Source organism: Drosophila gunungcola (genome assembly GCF_025200985.1).
Source record: "Drosophila gunungcola strain Sukarami chromosome 2R unlocalized genomic scaffold, Dgunungcola_SK_2 000013F, whole genome shotgun sequence".
Taxonomy (NCBI): domain Eukaryota; kingdom Metazoa; phylum Arthropoda; class Insecta; order Diptera; family Drosophilidae; genus Drosophila; species Drosophila gunungcola.
Genome location: NW_026453171.1, coordinates 113,580 through 136,573, shown reverse-complemented (window position 1 = coordinate 136,573; position 22,994 = coordinate 113,580). Strand labels below are relative to the sequence as shown.

Genomic DNA, 22,994 nt, shown 5'->3' with positions numbered 1-22,994 from the left:
ATGAAAAACTTGGCTTTTTCTATAAATATGCAATGTTGAAATTCAAATTTTAGATCAATAATAATAAAAATAATATTTAAATAAATAAACCCTATTTTATGGAATATATTAGGCTATTAAACAGTAAGAAAGCCAAGGGAATATATCCTGGCGTAGGTCAGTTAAGAAGCCGTATAAGAGTTCGCTCTTATACGCGCTCGGGGTGAAGAGAATATTTCCCCGCGCTTGAAAGTGGTTTCTCTAAGTTTCCAGCAGTTCAATCGACCAAAAAAGAATTCATTTTTAATTAATGCTCGTAATTAGCAGTTTTTTTGTTTCCACCATCCTTCGGCGGTTTTATTGTCGGCACTCATCCCCCAGCCACGTACACAAAGAAAAAAGCACACACGAGAATTTTAATCAATGGCGAAACTTTTAATTACAAGTCAATTTAATTTTGAACAAACAAACAGATCAAATGCACTGGAAAGCCCCCGCCGACCTCTCCGCCGTTGGTCAAGCCGAAGCGTTTAAATCAATTAAATTAATTAGCGACTGTGAAATATATTTGCAGATTGGACCGAACTTTTTTCTAGCTGATTATATTTAATTAATTGGCCCAGCTTTTGGCTTTCCCAGCTTACGACTGGCCCACTTCCCACTGCCTATTGCCCAAAGTCAGACTGTATTGGACGGACAGTTCCAGTATTATGCAATCAACTTTCGGACGCGGACTTATAGACACCCCACCACCAAGGTCGCCGCAATTAGCGCCCCAAAAGCGATTACACCATTCGATAGACGATAGACACTAAGGCAGGAGATTTGAGGGGCGTGGCGTGGGAGGGGCACGTGTCAATTGCAAGCCGATTATAGAAAAAGTAAAAGGCGAAAAAGCAAAATCAGTAAACTTTTTAATTGAAACAATTTGTAAAATTTTGCCCAATGCCTGCCCATCCCACATCCATCTTCATCGCCAGAATTAAAGAACAGACAAACTTTCAGGTCTCGCTTTTAATCTTCCTTTTCGAGGCCTTGAGCGCTCAATCCACCTGACAGAAGCCCAGTTCCCCCTATTTCCCGAGATTTCTTTATTGAATTACCCGACTGCTTTAACGGAGGGGTAGTGACAAAACAATAGGAAAGGCTCCGCTCCGTATTGATTTTCTATATTGACAAACAAGGAACTCCCCAAAAATTCGACAAATCTGGCTCCGTTTATGTTCCAGATTCGTTTGCCACATCATTATTCCAATCAGAGACGCACGCTCGGCTCACAATTGGATTTGGATTCGGATATGGATCCGGAATAAAGGGGAGGATGATTCTGGGGGTGAACAAACAAATCAAAAATCTATTAAGACGTGCGATGCGGCATATTCAGACCCAGCCGTTGTCCCTGCGGTCACGTGTCGTCGCGAAGTTGCAATCGTGCACTCAAAAAAAACAGACTGAGTTTGTGGTTTCAGTTATGTTGAGGTAACTGGAAGCTGTGCATAAACGAACAAGTATAGAAAAAATCATTACTGGAAATCGTAAATCCTTTAACAATTATAATAAGGGACTTTAGTGTGCAAATAGTATTTTGATAATATATATGAATGTTATATATTTTATTTATTCGCAAATATTTTTTGAAAAATATATGAATACTAAATTTGTATTTTTTGTTGAAGTCATAATCATATTTTCAAAATGTTGTTATTACAATTGTAGTTGCACCAAAACATTATAAATTTCTAACCATTTCGGTCTCAAGAAAACGTTTTTTCTTAATTCTAAAGAAATTGCGGTCGGGATTTTTTTGTGGCTATTGAATTTGTAGCAGAGTTTGGTCTTTTTTTTTTAAGTTATATGAAATACATATCAGGGCCAAGCATGGAGCTATTGGTCAAATATCCATCCAGTTTCAAAAGCTGAACAAAGCTGTTTTTTTTCCGGTGTATAGATGTACCTCGACTTCTGTTGACAACAAGCCAGAAGTGGAAAAACCATAATTTTCGTTTTGGGGGAGTCAGGGCTGTGTCCCTGGTTCTCAAGCTGGAACTGGAGCTGGAGATGGCTTCATTAGGAGTGCAGCGGCGGACGAGATGACCCCTTGGAGGGCAGGAGTGGGCGGAGGAGGCGGGATACGAGGGTGGCAAGTGCCATTAATTGAAATGCCAAGCAACAGCTCGTTGGGGCAACGAGGCATGACCAAATTACGGCCGCACACACACGCGTGCTAGTCACCCCACTCCGGGCCTGCAACTTGTTTATACTTTCGAGATGAATTTGATTGCGGGTGTGAGAGGTCCCCATCTCTTCGGGGAAAACCTATAAAACAAAGGAAACCAAAGCAAGGAAAACAAACGGAAAAGGGAAAAAGAAATGAGCGGCAGTGCAATAAAAATCAAACCCGCATAATTTAACACAAGTGCGCGCACTCTTCACAGCTGACTCAAAGCCACCGGGGAGAAAGGAAGGAAAGTGGGCGGATTTGGGTGGATTTGGGGGCGGTGGCGCTGAATAAATGCGTGTGTGACGACACTCAGGCCCTCCGCAAAACATCTCAATTATTTGTTGACTTTGGAATGCCCATCCTCCCACACTTTTGCCCGATTTTATTATCAGGCCCGCAACATCAACATTAACATTTAAAACAATTTTCAATGTTGTAAAAAGCAACTGTAAAAATGCTTGCAAAATACCAAGGCCAGGAGCATTTACTATTTGTATTTCCATTTCCTCCCTCACAATTCACACGCCTGCATACTTAATGCCAACAACAACCACAAGGAGCAGCACATCTGCCCTCGAACTCTGACCCCCTCTCCCCCCTTCCCACCCCACCCAAAATGGAAAATCACTGGGGGAAGCTACCAAGTAAGCCACACAACAGTTTCCCTTATCGCTCAAATGTCATCGACTGTCGGCAGTTTTTGGCTTTCGCTTTCGGTTTGACTTCAGTTTTTCGGCTTTGCTACTACCCAGAAAAGCAACCCCCTCTGGCCATTTTCCGCCCCCGCTAACCCAAGAAGGGCGTTCATTTGTGAAATTCTAGCCATGCCCAGGGGCGGCACTTGCGGCATTTAGTTAGTAATTTAGCGCATTTAGTACGCAATTTCTGCCAAAGGCTTGGGAGGGGGACCACCAACTGCCCTTCTGGGTTCATGGCCCCGGTCATTAAGCTGGCTTTCTCTGCGCTGCTAAAGTGCAAAATAATTGTAGTTTTGCTGCTGATTCGCTCATGAATATACAAGCACACAGTCGTGTTTCCTTAAGCCGAATTTTTGGTCAAGAAATTAAAAAACCCAAAACTTAATCTATGAAACCAATACAAATTCGTTTATAAAATATAAACTATTTCAAAATATATAAGTTATTGATTAAAAACATAATTTGAAAGAAGAAGTTTTAAATGCGATAGGTATAACCAAATAAAAACTTATGCTAACTAAAATTAAAAACCAAAACAACATTTTCTTGGGATGTATATAATAAAGCATTAAAATTAACACACATAATTTAATAAAGTTCTTTTAAGATATGCAACTTTAGTTCCTTGCAAAAAATTAATTAAACCATTTTAAAATATTTTTTTATCAGGACATTGTGTATTTTCTATGTTCCAGTTCAATTCACTCTATAGAGTTCCGACTGTCATTACCATATGTACGCTTAGAGATAGTCTCAATGGCCGTTTGAAGAGGCAAATATATTGTAATTTGAGTTTGGTCGTGTCGCTGCCGCACTTTAATCACTGACTACTTTTTCAGACCATGACAGAACTTTCCAGGCATTAACATAAATAATAAATGGTCCCTAATGCAACTCCTGCTTAAGCATTGACAGACACTGGGATCAGACAATAACATAAACACTGCATTTAGCTTCGTCGTGAAAAAAGATTCAAGGTTCTGGGTAGAGGTCCTCTGACCACATAAATCCAAACATCCAAATCAATAAGCGGAGCCGAGGAAAATGCCGGAAAGGGGGAGCCGTTGACATCGGCTAGTGTTAAAGTTAATAAATTGTGGCCAAGGAGGATTTATGTGGCCGGGCCGCTGCCCTCGACGGCAATGACATTTCAATGTTTACATAAGGACCGATGGCAAAGTAAAGGGGAAGTGGGAGTGGCACACTGGGAGTGGCGTGCCTGCCTGGTTGTATTAATAACCATTCTGACACTGCGAAATGCGTGACGCTGCAAATGGGCACACAGAGAAAAATTTTGGACCAAAAGAAAATGGACTTAATAGGCTCCATTCACAAAGAGGAATTTTGCAACCATATTTTCAGGCGAGGTCTATGAACAAACCTTCTTTTCTCTCGGTGCCTTCGTGTGTGTCACATACGAATGTTTCGTTTTCGATAGCGAGTTCACTTTCCCCGTAAAATACCCTTCGATGAAGCCCAGAGTGCATGTCAGCAAATCATAAAATATGTCAATCCAAGATTTCTCCAAGTCATCCGACCATTAATAAGGGCCATGAAATACGGAACAATTTAATTTTAATAAACTAATCGAAATCAATAAATAAGTTAACTTAAAGTAGGGCCTATGCTGGCACTTTCTTAAAGCCTATGCCTGCGGAACTTTTTCAGTGACGGGCGGTGAGATGAACGACGTTTGAGGGTCGCAGAACGCAATGTTCCCGGTCGAATTTGCAGCTGACGCCTGCGACGTCCTTTTGACAGGACAATGCAGGTGATTCCAGTATTGCCAGAACTGGTACCTGTAGTAGTACCTGTAGTACCTGGGGAAGAAGTAAGTGAAGTAGTAGTAGGTGAGCTGACGCCAGTTGTAGTATCCTGTCTCCATTGCCCTTCATCCATGTCATCATTGCTCCTTCCGTTGATCACCTCTCCGTCGATACTGCGGCTATTAAAGCAGATCTCCTGGGCGGTGCCGTTGCTGGTTGAATTCGTTGAAGAGGCGGTGGAGTTCAGCAGACTGGTAAGGTAGTCAATCGTCACATTCGAGGTGACCACATCGAACAGAATGGAGCCGCCCACGCCTTTGGTGATGCCCAGGGCAAATCCACTGAGCCCGGCCAGGGCCGAGGCTACCGATCTTCCAGCTTCAGAATGTGTGTCTATGCCGGATTCCTTCAGAGCTCGGCGAAGTTCCCTTCCAGATAGTGGGCGAAGTGCCAGGCGACGAGCTGCAGATGGATAAAGGTATATACAATTAGCCACATAATTGATTCCAATTTGATCTTTGTACTTGTACTTAAAATTGTTGTATTTTTTGCCCTAAAAAAAAAGAATCGTCCATATTTCATAAACTACTTTTCACATAGATTGGATTTTTGGTTGGATTTCAATAAATAGTTACACTTTCGCAATTTACCTTCTACACCGGCACTGATGCACGCGGTGAGGATGAGTAGGCCAAATGTCAAATACCCAAACGATTTCATCTTCCCGACGATCTTTAACGTAATCGCGTAGAAACCCAACTGAAACAGCCGACGGGTTCTGCTTCACTTTTATCTGTGACGAGAGGCCAAAGAAAGTTTCAAGCTTTGCATATGCAAATTCCCAAATTCCGCAGAAAAAAATGCTTTGACCCCAGACGGGGCTGCGACCCCAAAACTGGTTTTATTAGTATCATTAATAAGAATAATGAGTATGCTTACCCGTGACTTTTTCGTTTTAAAATCACAGCTTAACTGGAGATATTGCGACTTAATTATGATAAAGCTATATACAAATTATGAACATAAGTTAAAAAAAATTAAAGCATTCAACATAAACTAAATTGTAATGTTTTTTATGCGTAGAAATGTCTTTAGGACCTACAATAACTTATACAAATGTATTAGATAGCTCTTAATTATTATTGTAATATACAATACAAGTTATATCTGAATGGGAGCTGCCAGAATCAAAGCATATCTCCCTAATCGAACCACTGTCCGCTGAAACATTGCTCTGTTCGACCTCGGTTATATTGGCAGTTATGACGTCGTAAATAAAGACACCAGTGAGGGCCTTGCCCAAACCCAGGGCAAAACCAGAGAGGGCTGCAAAGCCACTGGAAACGGATCGACCCTCGGGCAAAGAATTCTCCAGTTCTCGAATCTCCGATTGACTTAGGGGTCGCAGCCCCAGCCGCCTTGCTAAGTGAGAGGAGAAAATTCATTAGCTGATGGGCTTCGTTTACGTGGATCATCATTTCTACCCAAGGGATTGCCTTTGCAATTCAAAATAACAAGCAGGCCCATCAAGAGCAGCCTCGTCCACTTGTGGCTGCTGCTCATCTTGCTCCAGGAAACTTGTCTTGGCCCGACCTCAGCATTGATTTATATGCCTGGGCCAAGTCTTTAGAACTCATTTGCATAAACACTAATCACCGACATGACAGCCAATCAGTCATTCCACACGTACACATATGTTTATGCCTCGCTACTCCCAAAAGCAGGAAGATTTCTTTATTTTGTTTTTTTTTTTTTTTGCTAATCAAGCACTTTCACTTTGCTTGATATGAATATGGAAACTTGGCAAATGAGCAGCACAGAGGGCGAAAGCAAACGTGATAGGAGGTCGACAGTTTTTGCATTTATCAAAGGCGCAACAACAACAGAAATTCCTGTGACCAGCTGACCTGCCAATCGAACCGTGTCACAAGGTGCTCCTCATCAGAGGAACCCAGAAACGAGTCTTATGCAACAGCGGCAAACAAATTTGTTCTCGTTAGGACTCTGACTTGTTATTTAAGACCTTTAGCTCCTAATACCCTAACGAAGGGATGATGTATTTTTAGAAAGAGTTTAAGAACGTTTTAAAGACTTTACAACTGTTTCATAAGTTGTATAACAAACTTTTAGGTAGAAGAACATTATATGTTGAAAAATAAAAAAATTTAGATTAAAAAAATAAGAAAATATATAATAACCATTATTGTTCGTACAATGTTGATTCATTTATCAATTATCAAAGTTTGTGACGTAAAACAGTAAAACATTTGTCTGAACAACAAACACTACAAATTAGTAAACATTTTATCATTCGCTCGACTGCAGCCAAAAAATTTTGTATATAAATCGGTATTTCCTATTGTACCGTGTAGTTTGAAAAAGTTTTAAATAAGGAGTATTTATTAAGTCAAGTGTAAATGATTGTTATCTTTTTTTATCCAAAGGAAATTATCTTTTTTCTATGCATCACTTATTTTTAAGTTTGTTCTTCAGCATTATACTTACAAATCTGTTAATACAAACCATAAGAGCATTCGGTTGGGTAACCCATGAATCGACTGCTTCAACTGAACCGCCTTTTTGCGAGCTCTTCTTGTGTTGACTATAAATTCAGATTTTGTGGCTCGGCGGAAATATTAAGCTGATTTTATGGCTTACAACTACATACTTAAATCTGTTTCCAGGCCAAGCCAGCTCCAAACAGGGAGTGTTGTCTATCCCATTTGGCAAGCGATACGCAGGCGGTCCCCGGGTGCACTTTTATTTGCCACGTACAAGTTGTGAATAGCCGGGCAAAGTGGCGCATAAAAAGTTTTAGTTGCAGCTTTGTCAGACATTTGCTTTTTAAAATGGCTTAAAGCTGACATCTGCCAATTGTCGGCGAAGTTTTTGGCTATGGGCCCCGAGGAGAGAAAGATATAATGGAACTGATTCGCAACTCCCTCTGGTCTTTACTTTGGAGGACATTAAAAGTGTCAAGGCGAACCAGCTGCCGGGCAACAAGTGATACGCAGGCGATGAATGCCAAGCTGTCTGCGCACGCGAACAATGCCGCATCAACACCATTATTAGCATAATTATGCAGCGCCTGCAAGGCAATCCCCCCTATATAGATGTGGTACAACCCCGATTGTTCCTGATTTATGCCGTGACAGCGGGCGTTGCGCTCAACATCGTTTGCAGCTCATTAATCTGTTCTGACGCACGTGGGGCTGCAAAACCAAAACCAAGACCAGCTACCGACAAGTCGTCATGTGGCAAGAAAAGTTGCCGTTTCCCTGGGAACCTGCAGCATAATTGAGTTGCCTGCCTCGAAGGCAACTTTTCGTGGCTGGAGCGCCAATACTTCAATACCGCCGGTGCATACAGTATCGCATTTCATATAATTAAATTTTATTCTTGACAAGCTTACCGTAATTTTTTCTTAATGGACTAGTTTTCAATGTTTCATATCTATTAATACCAGCCTATAAGACAATTGTTGTATGCTTTAGTTTGCAAGTATTATTATAATTATGTTAATAAGCAACATTTTAGCAATATCACATAAAATCCTTAAATGAGAATTTTTTGATATTTTATTGAATTCCTACTTTTTTATACACGATATTCAAACCTTATATTTAAAAAGTAACTAATATTATCTTTGATTAAACACGTTTTTATGAAAATGATTTTTTTTTTAAATTTTTTATTTAGTTTTTATTACTGTAAGGCATTTTATTGTGAATAAGTTGAACTAATTCTATAAAAAAAAACTATTTTGGCATGGAAATTTATGGCATTTTGTATGATTTATTTGTTCTGTGTGTACTTATGTCCTCCTGCTATATTGTAACTGAACAGACTACTGGGAATTTGGAGGATGATGTGAACTAATGTACCCAGGCCAGAGCAGCACCCGCGGAATGCAGGGCATCTGTGCAACTTCGAGGCGTTGCGGATTGAGTGCGAGAGGTGAGTAGCTGCAGCACAATGAGCAGGCACCATAATTTCATCGCTTTTGCTGGTTTTATGTGGCACGGCTGAGTGGTTTTTATGCTGTGCAGTGGCAGTGGCAGGAGAACCGCGTGAAATGAACATGCAGCGCGGAAAAGATGGGCCAAAGATAGTGGGCAGCATTGCAGAAGGAACTGGCGCATATTTCAGCAGCTGTGCGAGATAAAACAGCTGTGATGATAACCCTTGACTATAAATATATTTATATATATATACATATATCTATACGTATTATGTTCGCATAAACTTTATGCATAACACAATTTATAAAAGAGCGACGGGAAAGGAGTGCACTTACTCCAGGGCCATTTGCTCGTTAACATTAAGCGTCTTTGTGCACGAACACTGCCAACTGCCGCGTTATCACTGCTCCTTGATGGGCGGACATTTGAGAGGTTGATGGGCCGCCGCTTAAAGGATGCTCTGCTCGATATATCCAATCAATGCAGACCCATTGGCGTCGTTATTGCCAAATACGGTTATAAGTTGCATCAAAAGTTGATGGCTCCATTGTGATGCGGGCCCTTTTATTTACGATGCGATTTATGAGCACTGGAAAGCGGCCTTCTTCCCCCAACTCCATCCCGGGGGTCAGCCTCTAATTGTGAGAACAGGAACATGCGTGGTCCGAACAGAACGTTAGTTAGCTTACCGCCATAAATCATTCTTTATTTCACTCACGCACACCATCCACAATGAATGGGCCCGGACATTAGCACCTTCTTGGCCAGCAAATCAAGTGACGTGAGTGTGTGCGTGGCCAGTAATTAATTATGGTGTTATTTAATTTAATTGTGAGCGGCATTAGGACGCACTCAGTCGGGCAATTGCTTACAAATGGGTTTCTGCTATTGCCAATTTGGTTGCCACCTTTAAAATTCATAAACGCAGTTTCTGGCTGAGGAAAAACTATGGAATGTTACCTACTTATTTATATTTGATTTACGACACTAAAGTTTGGAAATGATTACGCCGCCATCAAAAGAATAACAAATTATTTTCAAATTCATTAGTTAAGAAAGAGTTTTACAAACGTCAGCTTCTAAATGGGAAGACAAATTTTGGGAAATAATTGGTTTTAATATTTTAATTAACCCTTATGTGAAGCTCAGAGGTAATTGTATAAATGTGAAACAGAACGTATACCCTACAAAACTGACATACTATTTTTAAAATATTTTTCCTTTCGATAATGGTTACGACCACTTCAAGCTGGATGTTTCATAAACCTTTTTAACACATTTGAAGCTCAAAATTTGATTTGGCTCGCTTATTGGCCTCAATCAAGGCTGACAAGGAACGGTTGTCCTTTCTGTTTTTGCCGATTTTGCCCTTTGGAGAGTCAAGCCCGAAACACTGACAACGAAATTTTGATGGGGGTCATGTGGAAAACTGGCTGTGAATTTTCCATTTTTCCTATTTTCGGTAGTCCTCTCCAGATATGTTGGCATTTTAAATTAGCGTTAATTGAATCCATATGGGCGGAGATGTGATTTCCTTTTTTGTGACCCGGTGTTGTTTTACTTTCGGACATTTCAGAGAGTCAATCAGGCGGTCCATCAGTCAGTCAGTCAGTCAGCCAGCTGTCAGGATGTATGTGGATGTGTGGAAAAGGAGTTGGCGCGTTGGCGATTGACAAGGACAAATGGCCGGAAAAGTGCGGGGGAGATCCTAGAAAGTACATGCCTACGGCCCTTGAGCCAACTAAATTTAATTAAATTGGATCCGATTGGATTTGGTAATTGCCATTGTTAATGCAAATGTGGATGCATATGTTACTGGCTGTGCGTTGAGGCGGAAGGCGATAAATAATAAATACAATTTGCAAAAAACACTAATTACAGGATTGTACTCCCGACCGCTGTAAATAGTTTCCATTAACTGATTTGGGGCGGAGTTCATGCAGATTATTCCGGCATCACTTGCTTTTGCATTTCATTTATATCATTTATTTCCTAGTTAAGCTCCCAGAGGTTAATCAGCCAGAAAATCAACAGTTGCGCATAAATAATTTCGGGTTCGAATTTATTTATGTCTGTGTCCATGTGCACTGAACCACAATGTGCAACAAACAATTTATTAACCGACTCCATTCCATTCGGTTGTCTTTTGCAATCATTTGACGTTTTTCCACCCGGACACAGCCTAATTAATTTTACAATTCTTCCCAGCTGAATTGTCCCTTGGCTCGAGCGCGACTTTCTTTCGGGAATTTCATAAATATTTAATGCAAAATAATTAACAACGGCGAGAGTGGACTGGCGAAGGCGATGATTGATTGCCACCTGCTACCATTTAGACAATCATAAAATTCCCGTTAATCAAGTTTTGTTAATTAAAGCCAACAAATGCGACCCACCAACTGGCCCACATCTCTGTTGATTTCACCTTCCTTGATAAGCTGTAAATCATGCCTTATATATCACCGAACTGGCCCAGTTTGAAGGGTTGAGCTCTGTCACCGGGCATTAACAACTTTTCCCAGCTTGGCCATAATCCCTTGGATTATGACTGCTTTTTCACATTGTTTTCCAGGCTGCAGAAATTAAGTTATTCGATTTCGATTACAGCAGTTTTTTTTCCAAATTTATCAAAGAAGTAAGTCGCCACAAAACCAATTTAATTGAAATTCAACTTTTCGATTAATTTGTTAGACAGTTTTTGCGCTGACGGCCGTTTATTCTGTAAAATGCTACTTTTGAACAAACAAAAAATGGCATCTCCGGCACTGTTGGTGAATTTGTTTACCAAACTACATTTTTCCAGAGCAGATAGCTTCTGTAGATCTATGGAGCCATAAAAACTATATTAACTCCGAAACTTTTCGGCAGTAAGGTTAAGCCAAACTGCAAACACACAGCCTAGGATCTCTATATAGGTACTTAACCTATTTAGAAAGAGGTCAGTAAGTACTGGCTAGTCGGGACACTCGAGCATTATATTCTTGCTGGCTTATGTTCAAAACATGTTTATGGTTACCGCTTTTACCGAGATTACATACCACAGGCAATTGGACATGATAAATTGTTCATAAATTGGGAAAAGCACTTGTCAAAAGTTATCAGAAAAGTTATCAAGGTAATTACTATATTGCTTTAATGGCTGTAACTCATTTGTAGAAAATATGCACAGCAAATGAACGTAGACTTTTACTCTAAAGTTATAAATAATAAAAAAATAAAAAAAAAATAAAAATATAATAAAATTTAACTTAAAATTAACTTAATTTAGCGATGAAACTTATGGCTATAAAATTCTTTCTCTTTGTTCAAAAATTAAAATAGAACATATAAAACAATGTGGTAAAATCATTTTTTTTTTAACAGCTTTTTGTTTAAATGTAATTGAGATACGGTTTATTTTCTTTTTAATATTATTGTTGTTATTAGGTGTATAGACATTTTTATATAATTAAAGAGTCAAACTCACAAGCATTACTTTAAGTGCAAGAATATACAAATCGGCTGTTTGGATTTTTGTACAAAATAAAACATTAGTTTGACAACAGTAATCCTGCTTGATGGCCGTGTTGTACTTCTTTCGCGAACCGGAAACGGTCTTCGATTGTGCCGCCTTCATTTGTGGTGTGCAGTTCACGATGGGATGCAGCGGGCACGGATCGCACTTCAATGTCAGTCGATGGGGTAGGGTTTACTCCCTGGCGGCGGCCATTATGGTATTAATGGGTCTCTTCAGCTCCCTGAGCGCCCTTCTGGCCGTTGAGGATGTAAGAGAACGGCTGATGAAAGCCGATAGTCTGGTCCTGGGCATTGCAGTCCTGGAATTGGTCATGTCCACTTTCGTTTTTGCGGCCACTGTGATTTCCCTGCAAATATCGGCACACCGCCATTTGGGAATCTATCTAAGACTGGCTGCCTTGGACCGCAGGCTAATTAGAGATTTTGGAGCCAATCTCAATTACAGAAAGATGTTGAGAAAGAACATAGTAATGCTGGCTGTGGTCACATCTATTTATTTGGTGGCCATCAATTGTGCTGCCATCCAGGTGGCCAGTGGTGACAGAGCTCTTTTCCTGCTATGTGCCTTCTGCTATGCGATTGTCACAGGAGGACCACATTTCACGGGATATGTGCACATGAATCTGGCCGAAATGCTGGGCATCCGTTTCCGGTTGCTGCAGCAGCTACTCAGCCCGAAGTTTCTGGAATGGCGATTTCCGCAGATGCAAGTTCGAGAATTGCGTATACGCCAGATGGTGTCCATGGTACAGGAGCTGCACTACCTCGTCCAGGAAATCAACAGGGTGTATGCCTTCAGTCTTTGGTCAGCCATGGCCCACGATCTGGCCATGAGCACCAGTGAGCTATACATTCTGTTCGGCCAGTCCGTGGGAATCGGAGGAGGAGCACCTGACCAGCAGGAGGAGGATGGGGAGGATCAGATGAGTAGACATCGAATGCTAGGATACATGGCCCTCTGCATGATTCCGCCGCTCTACAAGCTTTTGATTGCCCCCTTCTACTGCGATCGCACAATTTCCGATGCTCGAAAGTGTCTTCGACTCGCCGAGCAGATGGACAACTGCTTTCCCCAGACGACCTCGCTGCGCCCCCTGGTCAAATCCTTGATGTCCTGGCAGTTGCAGGCCAAGATTGAGTTCACTAGTGGCCTCGGGGTCGTCCTCAACCGTCGAGTCATCGGACTGGTGGGTAACGTGCAGAATATTACACGAAACAAATTAACTCATTTTTCTTAATCAGTTCACTACAATTCTAGTCAACTATCTGCTTATCCTTATCCAGTTCGCCATGACCCAGAAGATGGGTGAACAAATCGAACAGCAGAAGATTGCCCTGCAGGAGTGGATTGGAAACTAAAAAATCGTTAGTCTTTACAAATTTTACATATAGGTTACCTAATTTATGTAAAATGACTCTTAATGAAATTTTTTTATGGATTTATTTATTATATAAGTTTATTGTGCGGATGACCAAAAATTAAATTGAATAATATGCGATTTTAAATTTTTGGTGTGGTTTTAAAATTGGAGGTACCATTTTTACATTAAAAAATCATCCTATTATTGCCTGTTGATAAATTACAAAAAAAAAATTGTATTATAACTTTCGTTCACTCGCAAGAATTTACTTTATAAAGGATGTGTGCAAAGTTTTATTTAGATCGAACCATTACTTTTTAAGTTACGTTACGCAACGTCAAGAAAAATGTAGTTTTGAGAAAAACGAGCCTAAAGTTTTTTACATACCTGTGCCTTGAGCACGTTTACGAGATAAGCGGTATCTCAGAGAGTTTTAGTCCGATCGAAAAGAAATTTTCACAGGATATTCCTGAGATGTTTTTCTCATATAAAAAATTATAAAAAAATTTTTATGTGTTAAATTAAATTATATTTTACCAGGGACCGAATAATAATTTAATAATCTGCAGTGAAATTTTCTTTTTATCGATTGACTAATGATGGTTATTTTTGAGTTTAATTATAATTAAAAGAAAGTGTCACTTAGATAATAATATAAAAATTCAAACTAAAATCAGCTTCATATTAAGGAAAAAGTTCAGAAGCGAAATTTTCGTATGAACTTGTATCATAAAAAAAACATGATATGTACTTATGGTATCGAAGTAACTTATAAATTTGTATTTACAATTTTAAAGATTAAAGTAATCCTCGATATAAGAATGTTAAGAACTTAGCTTCTTATTAATAAAAAATAACATTTACAATTTTAAAGATTAAAGTAATCTTCGATAAAAGAATTAGCTTCTCATTAGTAAATAATAATATTTGTAAGGTGAACACAATTTTGGACTTTGATTTCTTAACTCACGAGTAACAAAATATTAGTGTTAAAACTAAAAAAAAAAATTTACGTTTAATATAGCTGACCTGTAGATTTCTTAAATGGTCTCGAATTTATGGCCGACCCATAGGTATTATTTATCAGGGACTTAATTAATTCTCTGCGAGTGGTTCGTTAGCATGGAAACTCCATAAATAAGTCAGCTTCCTTACCAAACTCCCAATTGCAGGCATCTGTCCAGTGTCCTGAGTCGACTGCACCCAGGAGAGCCGCCTAATGATTATTACGTTTGTCGTTTTATTTTATTTGAATTTTATGTAAATTTCCCTTACGGAATGACCTATGGGCAGGAGGCCGTTTTATCAATGCAGTCCAACCCCTCAGGTGAAAGTATCCATGGGGTTTTGCTCCCTGCTAATTTTCTGAGACATACGGTTTCTATCGATTTTTCTGGTCAATCAGGAATGTGGCAATGAGAAGTATTTCGAGGAAATGTCGTGACATTTTGTTTCTTTTTGTGTCGGAATGCGATGCTATTTTTGCACCAACCATTCACACATTGATTTAATTTCGAAAATCAAAGTTGAAACATTCGCTTAAGGGACGAAACTATTATGAGTATTCCTGCGCGATCCACACGACTGTTATTACTTGAATTTACGACCATACGACCAGCACATTGGAGGCTGACTGAAAGGGCGGCTTTGTGTATTTATGGGAAGGCGGCTTTTATGCTCGTCGTAACCATTGTCCTGGACATGACGCGTAATTGAATAATATTTTTTCGCCCTCCCACCATCTCGCTCATTTCGCCGCATTCCATTTCTTTGCTGTATTCAAGTATTTTCGATTGGCATGACTGCAATCCACGTATACGCCAATACTCATTCGCATTTATACACAAATGTTCGGTGCCATATAATTTGCAATAATTACCAACGGCCTTTTTGCCTTTCAAGAAATGTGTTCGAAATTATTGCATGCGACTAATTGAAAATTGATTGCGCCCACTTTGGACGAATAATCACCCGAATAATGTTTGCGCCAATAAAATATCGAATGTGAGAAGCATAGAACATTTTGCATTAAATTCAGCCTGCTGTTTGTGGCGAAAACTATAACATATTTATTTGATTTCAACGAAATTAGCTAATTTTGTCATTGGCTTATTTTAGTTTCAAATTATTCGGTGTAAAGGTTTAGTTTAAGCTTAAACTGTAAGAGAAACAAATACATTTCGTATATGTTTGAATACATTTAAGGAAAGGACGTGATATTTAAGCTAAAGAAAACAACAAAAGAAAGAGTTGTTTGATTTCAACATAATTATAAAACATGTCAAAAAAGCTTAACACTATCAATTTATTTAATATTAGTTTAATGTGCTTTCTGTAGTCTTATTGTTATTGTTAGTCTTATTGTTACACTAAGTAACACATCAAATACTAATATTATATACATTTTTAATGTATTGTTTGGACGACTTTTATACCCTTATGATTGACTTAAATTTAGTGTTTCATTTTTTGAGACAAAATTTTGGCCATATTACCTATTTTTAGGTCCACTGTTTGCATTTAAAATCAATATTTTTTCTGAGTCTGAGTCTAAGTCAATATGTTTTTTTAGCATGAAAAGCTTTTACTCTTTCATAAAAACAAACAGGGACCAGAAATAAATTTGAAATGGACTTTAAAGAAGCATGCTTTGTGATATCCCAACTCTAAATGCAAAACAAAGAAACATCCCTGGGCTGTAATAGAACAAATACAACGTGAAGGTGGGTAAAGTCCCCCCAAACCTTCTTAAGTTTTCCCCCTGGCAAGGACTCTGGTCCTTACATATTGTTTTAGGCGAAGAATGAAAGCGTGTGGAAGCCCCAGCTCAGGCAAAGCTGACAAGCTTTTGTAATGTCCAAGCCAAAACTCATAATAACGTAACCCGCTTTACTTAACTAACTCATTTAAAAGTTTCACTAATAGCACGTCACACAGGCAGCGGCAGCACATGGCGTGTGCTTAGCCCAATTAAAATGTGGTCATGGCTGAAGATTTCACAGCTCGCGAGCTGCCCGCATCAGCTGGGAAAAAAGGGAGGTTTTAGACTATGAGGATGAATCTGACGCTCTGGCAGCATCTGCTTCGGCTTTGTGCACAAAAGTCGCAGCAACAATGCACAAATAGTTGAGTTTTTCACCTCGACTCCTCGGCATTTTCCATTTTGGTGCTTAATTAGCAGACGTAGCAGGCGCCGACTTTTTGCACCGACGACTCTCAAACGTTTTCGCACCTGTATGTGCAAGACAATGGCAATGTGTTTACGCCCAGGGATAATGGATAATGCGAGCTGGTACAAATTAGGGTTAAGTTAGCTGACAAAAAGGATTCATTATAATTATGCGGCCCAGCGGGCTGGCACTGAGCCAGCTTTGTAAAGTGAATCGGTCATTTGAAGGCATTTGTCAATAAGGAGTAGCTTATCCACATCCTTTAATTAGCTTTGTATGTTTGCCATCACTCCAGGCATAACTGTCATTCCACTCTGCATGTGTCTTTCTATCCATATATGCATCTCCCTGTCTGTCAAGGCAATCTACATTTATTTATTTGCATAACTTCCACTTAAAGTGTCAAGCTAAAGTCGAGATACATGAGTCTTTGCAATGTTTGCTCAGCATTTGACAGTCGAAGCGAGAGGAAAGAGAGGAAGGCTTCTGGGGCAGGTCGTATGCAAATATAATAGTTACGTTATCCTTCTGGGGGCGAACATTTAAACAGATTTGCCGGAAAATATTTGCGGCAGTGAGTTAATCGAAGACCAACTGCAATATCACGCATACAACACGTGCGCCGCGCAATATGCATAATTGATGGGCAATCAATTAAAACGCACTTCCTTACTTCCGGGGAAGGGCAAAAAAAGTTGTGCCCAATCTTGGCCACACCTAGAGTGCCATTGAATTGCCTTCGGGGACACTTTGAATCGGATTGTGTTTGCATCGAATCTCGCATGCAAATCCACTCAATTAAAGCAATTTCGATGCAATTTGAACGTCTAGGGTGTCAGCTTTAAATTAAAAATGCATTAAGTGCGAACGGCAGTTTGCTGCACTCGCAATGTCCCCCGGCCCTCGGCTTTCATTCCTAATGAGGCCAGACACAAACATTTGCCCACGTAATAAACATTTTACGAGCGTGCAAGTGTTTATTTATTCAAATGCATTTAAAATAGCATGAAATGCCATAAGGAGGCAACACTTAACGAGCCCAAGACGAGTCCCCACTATATGTGATATACCATATACTATATACCTACATATGTATTCTGATCCCAGTGAGACGAGCACGCAATCAAAGACGAAAGACGGCGAGCACGAACACGAGGACGAGGACGAAGAAGAACTCTCCAGGCTGAAGCATTCGCCATATTGCAGCGTAAACACTGAAGCCTCCTTTCACTCGGGGCAATGTCAAGAGCACCTGGCCCACTCACACGGAGGAGGCTGAGGAGATAAAGCGGTGAAGGAGCAGGTGGGCCAGGCTTTGGCTGGCATCCACATCCATTAATGCATTTACTACTCTTTACTGCTCGCTCATTTTGTTTACACAGTCCAAGCTAACGACTTCACAAGTGTCGCCGCTGCAAGGACATGGCTCAAAATAACACACATGCACGTCTAATTCAAGTGCAAAGAAACAAGCAAATTATGAGCATTTTGTGCACGCTGCTTAGCAAAAAAAAAGGGAGAAACCAAGGGCCAACAAAAAGGTTAAGGGTTAAGGCCACTTTTGGCCAAGCCATTCACTCAAGCAATTTAACCCGTGACTTACATTTTTCTTAAAGAAATGTTTATTTTTTTTTTATAGTTTTCCAATTATTGTGAGAAACAGCAACAAAACAAAGTATCACAGCGCATATTTTCTGGAAATCTGCCAAACGGTTTTATTCGAATTTTCAGTCGGCCAATCAGCCATTAATTAAGCATTGACTTAATGCATTTGAGCCTCGGTAGAGTCAAAAGCTTCGCTTTAATTCAAATACCAATAGTTTGATTTGCGAATTCTTTCCTTGGAAGCCAAATGCATTCATGAAGCACATGCAGACCATAGAAATCAGTTGGCTTAGTGGCGGCCTAACCAAATCAATGCCGCTTACCCCACACCATGAACCAAACAAAGCGCTCTCCCAAAAACTCTGTGTAACTGACCAAATGGCCAGACATCAGAAAGCATTCTATACTATTTACACCCCTTGGAATCCGCGTCCAGCTGCAGCCTATCTCCGTGGAAAATGAGCATGGGCAGCCCCGGCCGTACCCCAGTACACATAAAGAAAAGGTCACAGGACTCAAAAGGCTACCTTTAGAATTAAATCGATTTTAAATTATGATATTTTTTTAAAGGAACAATAAGTTATTAAGTAGGCTGCTACGATTCGATTACCTTCATTACCTTAAAAAAATTTTTAGTATGAAGTATTACGAAATATTAAGAAGTATTACTTCCTTTCCAACTAAAAAAATGATAGGTTTTAAATTCTATTTCAATATAATAATATATATATATATATCATAATAATTCTTTAAAATAAGTCAAAACTCAAAAATTAAAAATTCTTTTGGGTTGGGTCTTACCCATAAGACAGGGTCTTATAAACCTTCACTTTTTCAATTTTATGTACGTCAATTTTTTTCTATTGGTGTATTTTTCAACGCAGGCGAGTGCCATTGTAGTTTGTCATGCGTGTTTCGCACAAACTGCGATCAGAGTCGACAAAGCGACAAGTCAGCGACACTAATTCGATTGCATCGTTTCGAAGCCAGACCGCAATTTGTTGTCCTGCAGGCACTGCTTTAAAATCGCTCACAAATGGCATTTAGAAATAATTTTAAAGCGGAATTCCCAGTCACTTGCCCAGATCGGGAAATCTGAGACAAACACGTCCGCCGGATGACTTTGCCAAAATCAATAAGGTACTCAGGTGGATGAAGACAGAGTGAGATGCCAGCAACAGAAGCGAAAATCGTTTTGTAATTTGAATTCGATTTTGGCAAACCATTTTGGAATGCGGAAATTGAAAGCGCATGCTGTGAAGAAACTTCCTTGCTTACGTAATTACAAGCGGGTGGCTGATAAAATAACAACAGCGAAGGCCCTCCTCCTTCGGAAGACTCTAAAAGAGTATATAGCAACAAGCTGCAAGCGCGTTAGGAAAGTTTCGCGGTTACGGCACTTGCCAAATTGACTGACAATGCAGCAGCACATATACGCGCATATTCACCTACACAAAGTTCACATAATGGCTTAGGCGCCATCTTTTCAGGCACCGCCAGGCACCCGTCCTCTTTTCGACCCGCGCATCCATTTAATTGAAGTGAAATAACATTTTGTGTCAACGTCTAACGAGGACTTGCTCGCTCCTCTCCCCTCCCGTCCCCACACCCTTCCTCAATCGTAAACTTTTGCTGCAGCATCTGGCATACATTGCGTATGCGCAACATTGAGCTCGCTGGAAAGCGAAAATGTTTTGAGCCACGCGCAAATCTGTTGCAATGGCGACCAGCATGCAATTTGCAACATGCCCGGCAACACTCCATGTCCTCCAAAGGACTCGGAGTGTGTGCGGGTGCGTGTGACTGCGTGTGGTTTAAGTCAACTTTAATTGAATCCAGCCAAGATGCCGCAGATGGGGCGAACGCGTCCAAGTCTCGCCAACAAATGAAACGGCAACCCGTTGGTTGAGTTCAACTAATGAAATCGAGATGTTTGGTGAACTCGGTTAAACCGTATACACTTGAATACTTTCCGTTCAAAGCGAGGTCACATTTATTGGTATACACAGTTTCTTTATACTCATACACTTAGAGTGCAACCAAAAAATGAAAAACTACCTATAAAGTGTTAAAAATTATATAACAGTTCAGAAACAACAACCTAAAATATAATATAAGCGTAGCCCCTTAATTTAAGGAAAAAATTTCACAAGTTATGAGTTATTATTCTTACAAATAAGATAATTTTTTTGTGTATTTTTATTACAACTAACACATTAAATAAAAATGACAATAAATAAATACTATTTGGGTAATTATTAATTTTAACCGAAAATAAAATATATATTTTATGGGTTTAGGAAGGAAACTGTGTTCTATCTTATCTGTAAGAACTACAGGTTCTTTGTTTTAATCTGTTTTTTATTAAAAATGTATTACCAGCATGGGTTATATTTTTTTCATGAAGCAATTTAACATGATTTCAGCCTCAAATTCAACCAAACTGATAAACCACGCTATTAGAATTTAATATAATTTATCTTTCATTAATTTAAAGACAAACCTTAAGTAACTTCGATTAATGTATGTTAAACATTTTTAATTTAAGCAATAAAAAAATCTTGGGGGAAACATTTACTGAAATCAAGTCATTTTCACCTTGGAATGGGCCCTCCTTATCGGCATCCGAAACGGAATCAGGCGGGAAATCTTAGCTGACTTTCGACTTAAGGCGAGTGCGGCCTTAAAATGTGGGGCTGCAAGTGGGTCATATATCTGGCTAGCTGAGCCAGATGTCCTTGAGCCATTTTTCGCGCTACACACACATCTTTCGGTTTCCAACTTCAACCCTCCTAAGCAGATGTCGCCCCATTTGGTCAAGCTTTGCATTTGACTTATGCTTTTTACGCCGTTCATTTTAATTCGTTTAAGCTGAAGTCGCATGCCGCACCCGGAGGAAATGTGCCAGGAGTACCACAAGCGCCTCCTAGTGGCACATGTCCGAGCAGCTCTGCTCCATTAAGCTAAGTGCCGTGCGAAGAAGAAGGATCCTGCACTCGCTGCAGGATATGCAATGCATTTGTCACTGCGGAATGCGTTTTAGCAAATGTTGGCCACGCTTTCAAAATTACATAACACAAATACCAGGAGATGGAGCTGCAGCCCGGACATTGCTTCGAAAAGGGCACCAACTCCTGCTGATGGTGCTACAGTTTTTCCAGCTGCACATGGAAAAATATTACAGAATTACAAAGAAAACAAATGTAAGGTTTAAATCAGTGGTTAATTTATTTGTATATATATTTTTTAACCATCCAAGTTTATAATTTTTAATCATAAGTTTTCTATTCAGCTGATTATAAATGCTTATAGAGAATTGATTTTTGAATATCTTTTTTGGCATTACATATTATAATCCTTTAAAAATGATATTAAAATATGAGGAATGTATGACCATTCCTACAAGCATTCTAAGTTTTCAAAGAAAATGTAATCTATTTTTTTGTATTTCTGATGTTCAAATAAAACTTAAATGTATTGTATTAAAAAAAATTCAAAAGTGATAAAATGGATCTAAGCTTCAACTACAGTTTCTCCGTGTGTTGTTGCTGGCGTCGATGTTGCTGCTGGTGATGTTGCTTCAGCCTTTGTATGTTGCTGTGGCGGCAGCTGAAATTAATATTTGCACTCAAAATGCAATTTTCCAGGCATTTCCTCTCCTTTTCGTTGGTGGTGCTGGTGGTGTGGGTTGGGTGTTGTCACTTGTTAGAGCTGCTGTTGCCCCACGCACATGCCAGCCACTTCCGCTTAGCCGCCCGGAACACCACCCAAAATCTCCAGGCCCCATGCCACTGCCAGTCTTTCATTTTGCATTTTCCGTTTAGCAGCGTGGGAAATGCAGCGTCGCGTAAATGAATTTGCCATTTCTCATGGCTCAGTCCCGGAGCCACTACGGAGTTGGCCAGATTCCAGGCCCAGACGCGTGACATGACCATTTGTCAAAGCCAGGCTCATGTGTACACCCACCCACATTAATAGTTAATTAAGCAGCCGTTGGTGTTGCTGCAACATACCGGCACCTGCAACAATAATTGCATTATTCATGGGCTGTCGCATGTGTGGCTGCTATTTCGAGCAACTCAATTTCATAATAAGCGAGTTAGTAATGCCGTAAACAACAGGAAAACAGGCAGCAACAGCAGCCAAGTTCAAGAACTCAATTAAGATGGAGCAACTGGAAGAGCTGGCGGAGCCAAGGAGTCGAAAGGCAGCTGAGAGTCCCTCGAGAATCCTGCGCTGCCATCGTTAATCTTACATGCAAATTCATATTAAAACTATGCCCTTGCTCTGTCTTCTTCGCAACTGGCGCAGCACAAAAAAGTTGTTAATTTTGTATGCCAACTGTAAGAGTACTTTGAGCCCCTCTCGACCCCTTTCACCGCGCCTCTTTAACTCAGCCACTGCATTGCGCAGTGCTTCTCATTGCAATAACATTTTGTTTATTTGAACTTTTCTGCTGGTGGCGATGGAGGCAGGAGTATTTCAGCATAGCACTCGTATGTCTGCATCCATCCCACCAAAAACTCTCGACAGAGATGAGCAGGAATTGATAAAACCAAATGGATTCAATAAGAGAATATTTTATTTGATGAAATGAAATGATTGAATGTTTCAATTGGCAAAAAAAATCGTTTTTTATATTGTTTATAATATAATTAGATTGAACAAGTCTACACAAGAGTTTCAAGAAATAACAATGCATCCTAACGAATTAGT

The 22,994-nt window shown here is 39.9% G+C and overlaps 3 protein-coding genes across 3 annotated transcripts; 1 reads left to right on the top strand and 2 right to left on the bottom strand.

Annotated features, from left to right (window-relative positions):
* Positions 1–4,536: 4,536 nt before the first annotated feature.
* Positions 4,537–5,407, bottom strand: LOC128256049 (uncharacterized). The gene is made up of 2 exons (XM_052986099.1): positions 5,315–5,407; positions 4,537–5,126 (listed from the first exon to the last, which is right to left on the bottom strand). The coding sequence occupies exons 1-2, from the start codon at positions 5,382–5,384 to the stop codon at positions 4,537–4,539; spliced, it is 660 nt and encodes a 219-aa protein (XP_052842059.1). The 5' UTR covers positions 5,385–5,407.
* A 389-nt stretch (positions 5,408–5,796) lies between these two features.
* LOC128256211 (uncharacterized) lies at positions 5,797–6,227 on the bottom strand. The gene is made up of 2 exons (XM_052986442.1): positions 6,149–6,227; positions 5,797–6,086 (listed from the first exon to the last, which is right to left on the bottom strand). Exons 1-2 carry the CDS (start codon positions 6,225–6,227, stop codon positions 5,797–5,799), a joined length of 369 nt encoding a protein of 122 aa, XP_052842402.1.
* Positions 6,228–12,183: 5,956 nt separating this feature from the next.
* LOC128256210 (putative gustatory receptor 57a) lies at positions 12,184–13,501 on the top strand. The gene is made up of 2 exons (XM_052986441.1): positions 12,184–13,329; positions 13,385–13,501. Exons 1-2 carry the CDS (start codon positions 12,184–12,186, stop codon positions 13,499–13,501), a joined length of 1,263 nt encoding a protein of 420 aa, XP_052842401.1.
* Positions 13,502–22,994: the final 9,493 nt, after the last annotated feature.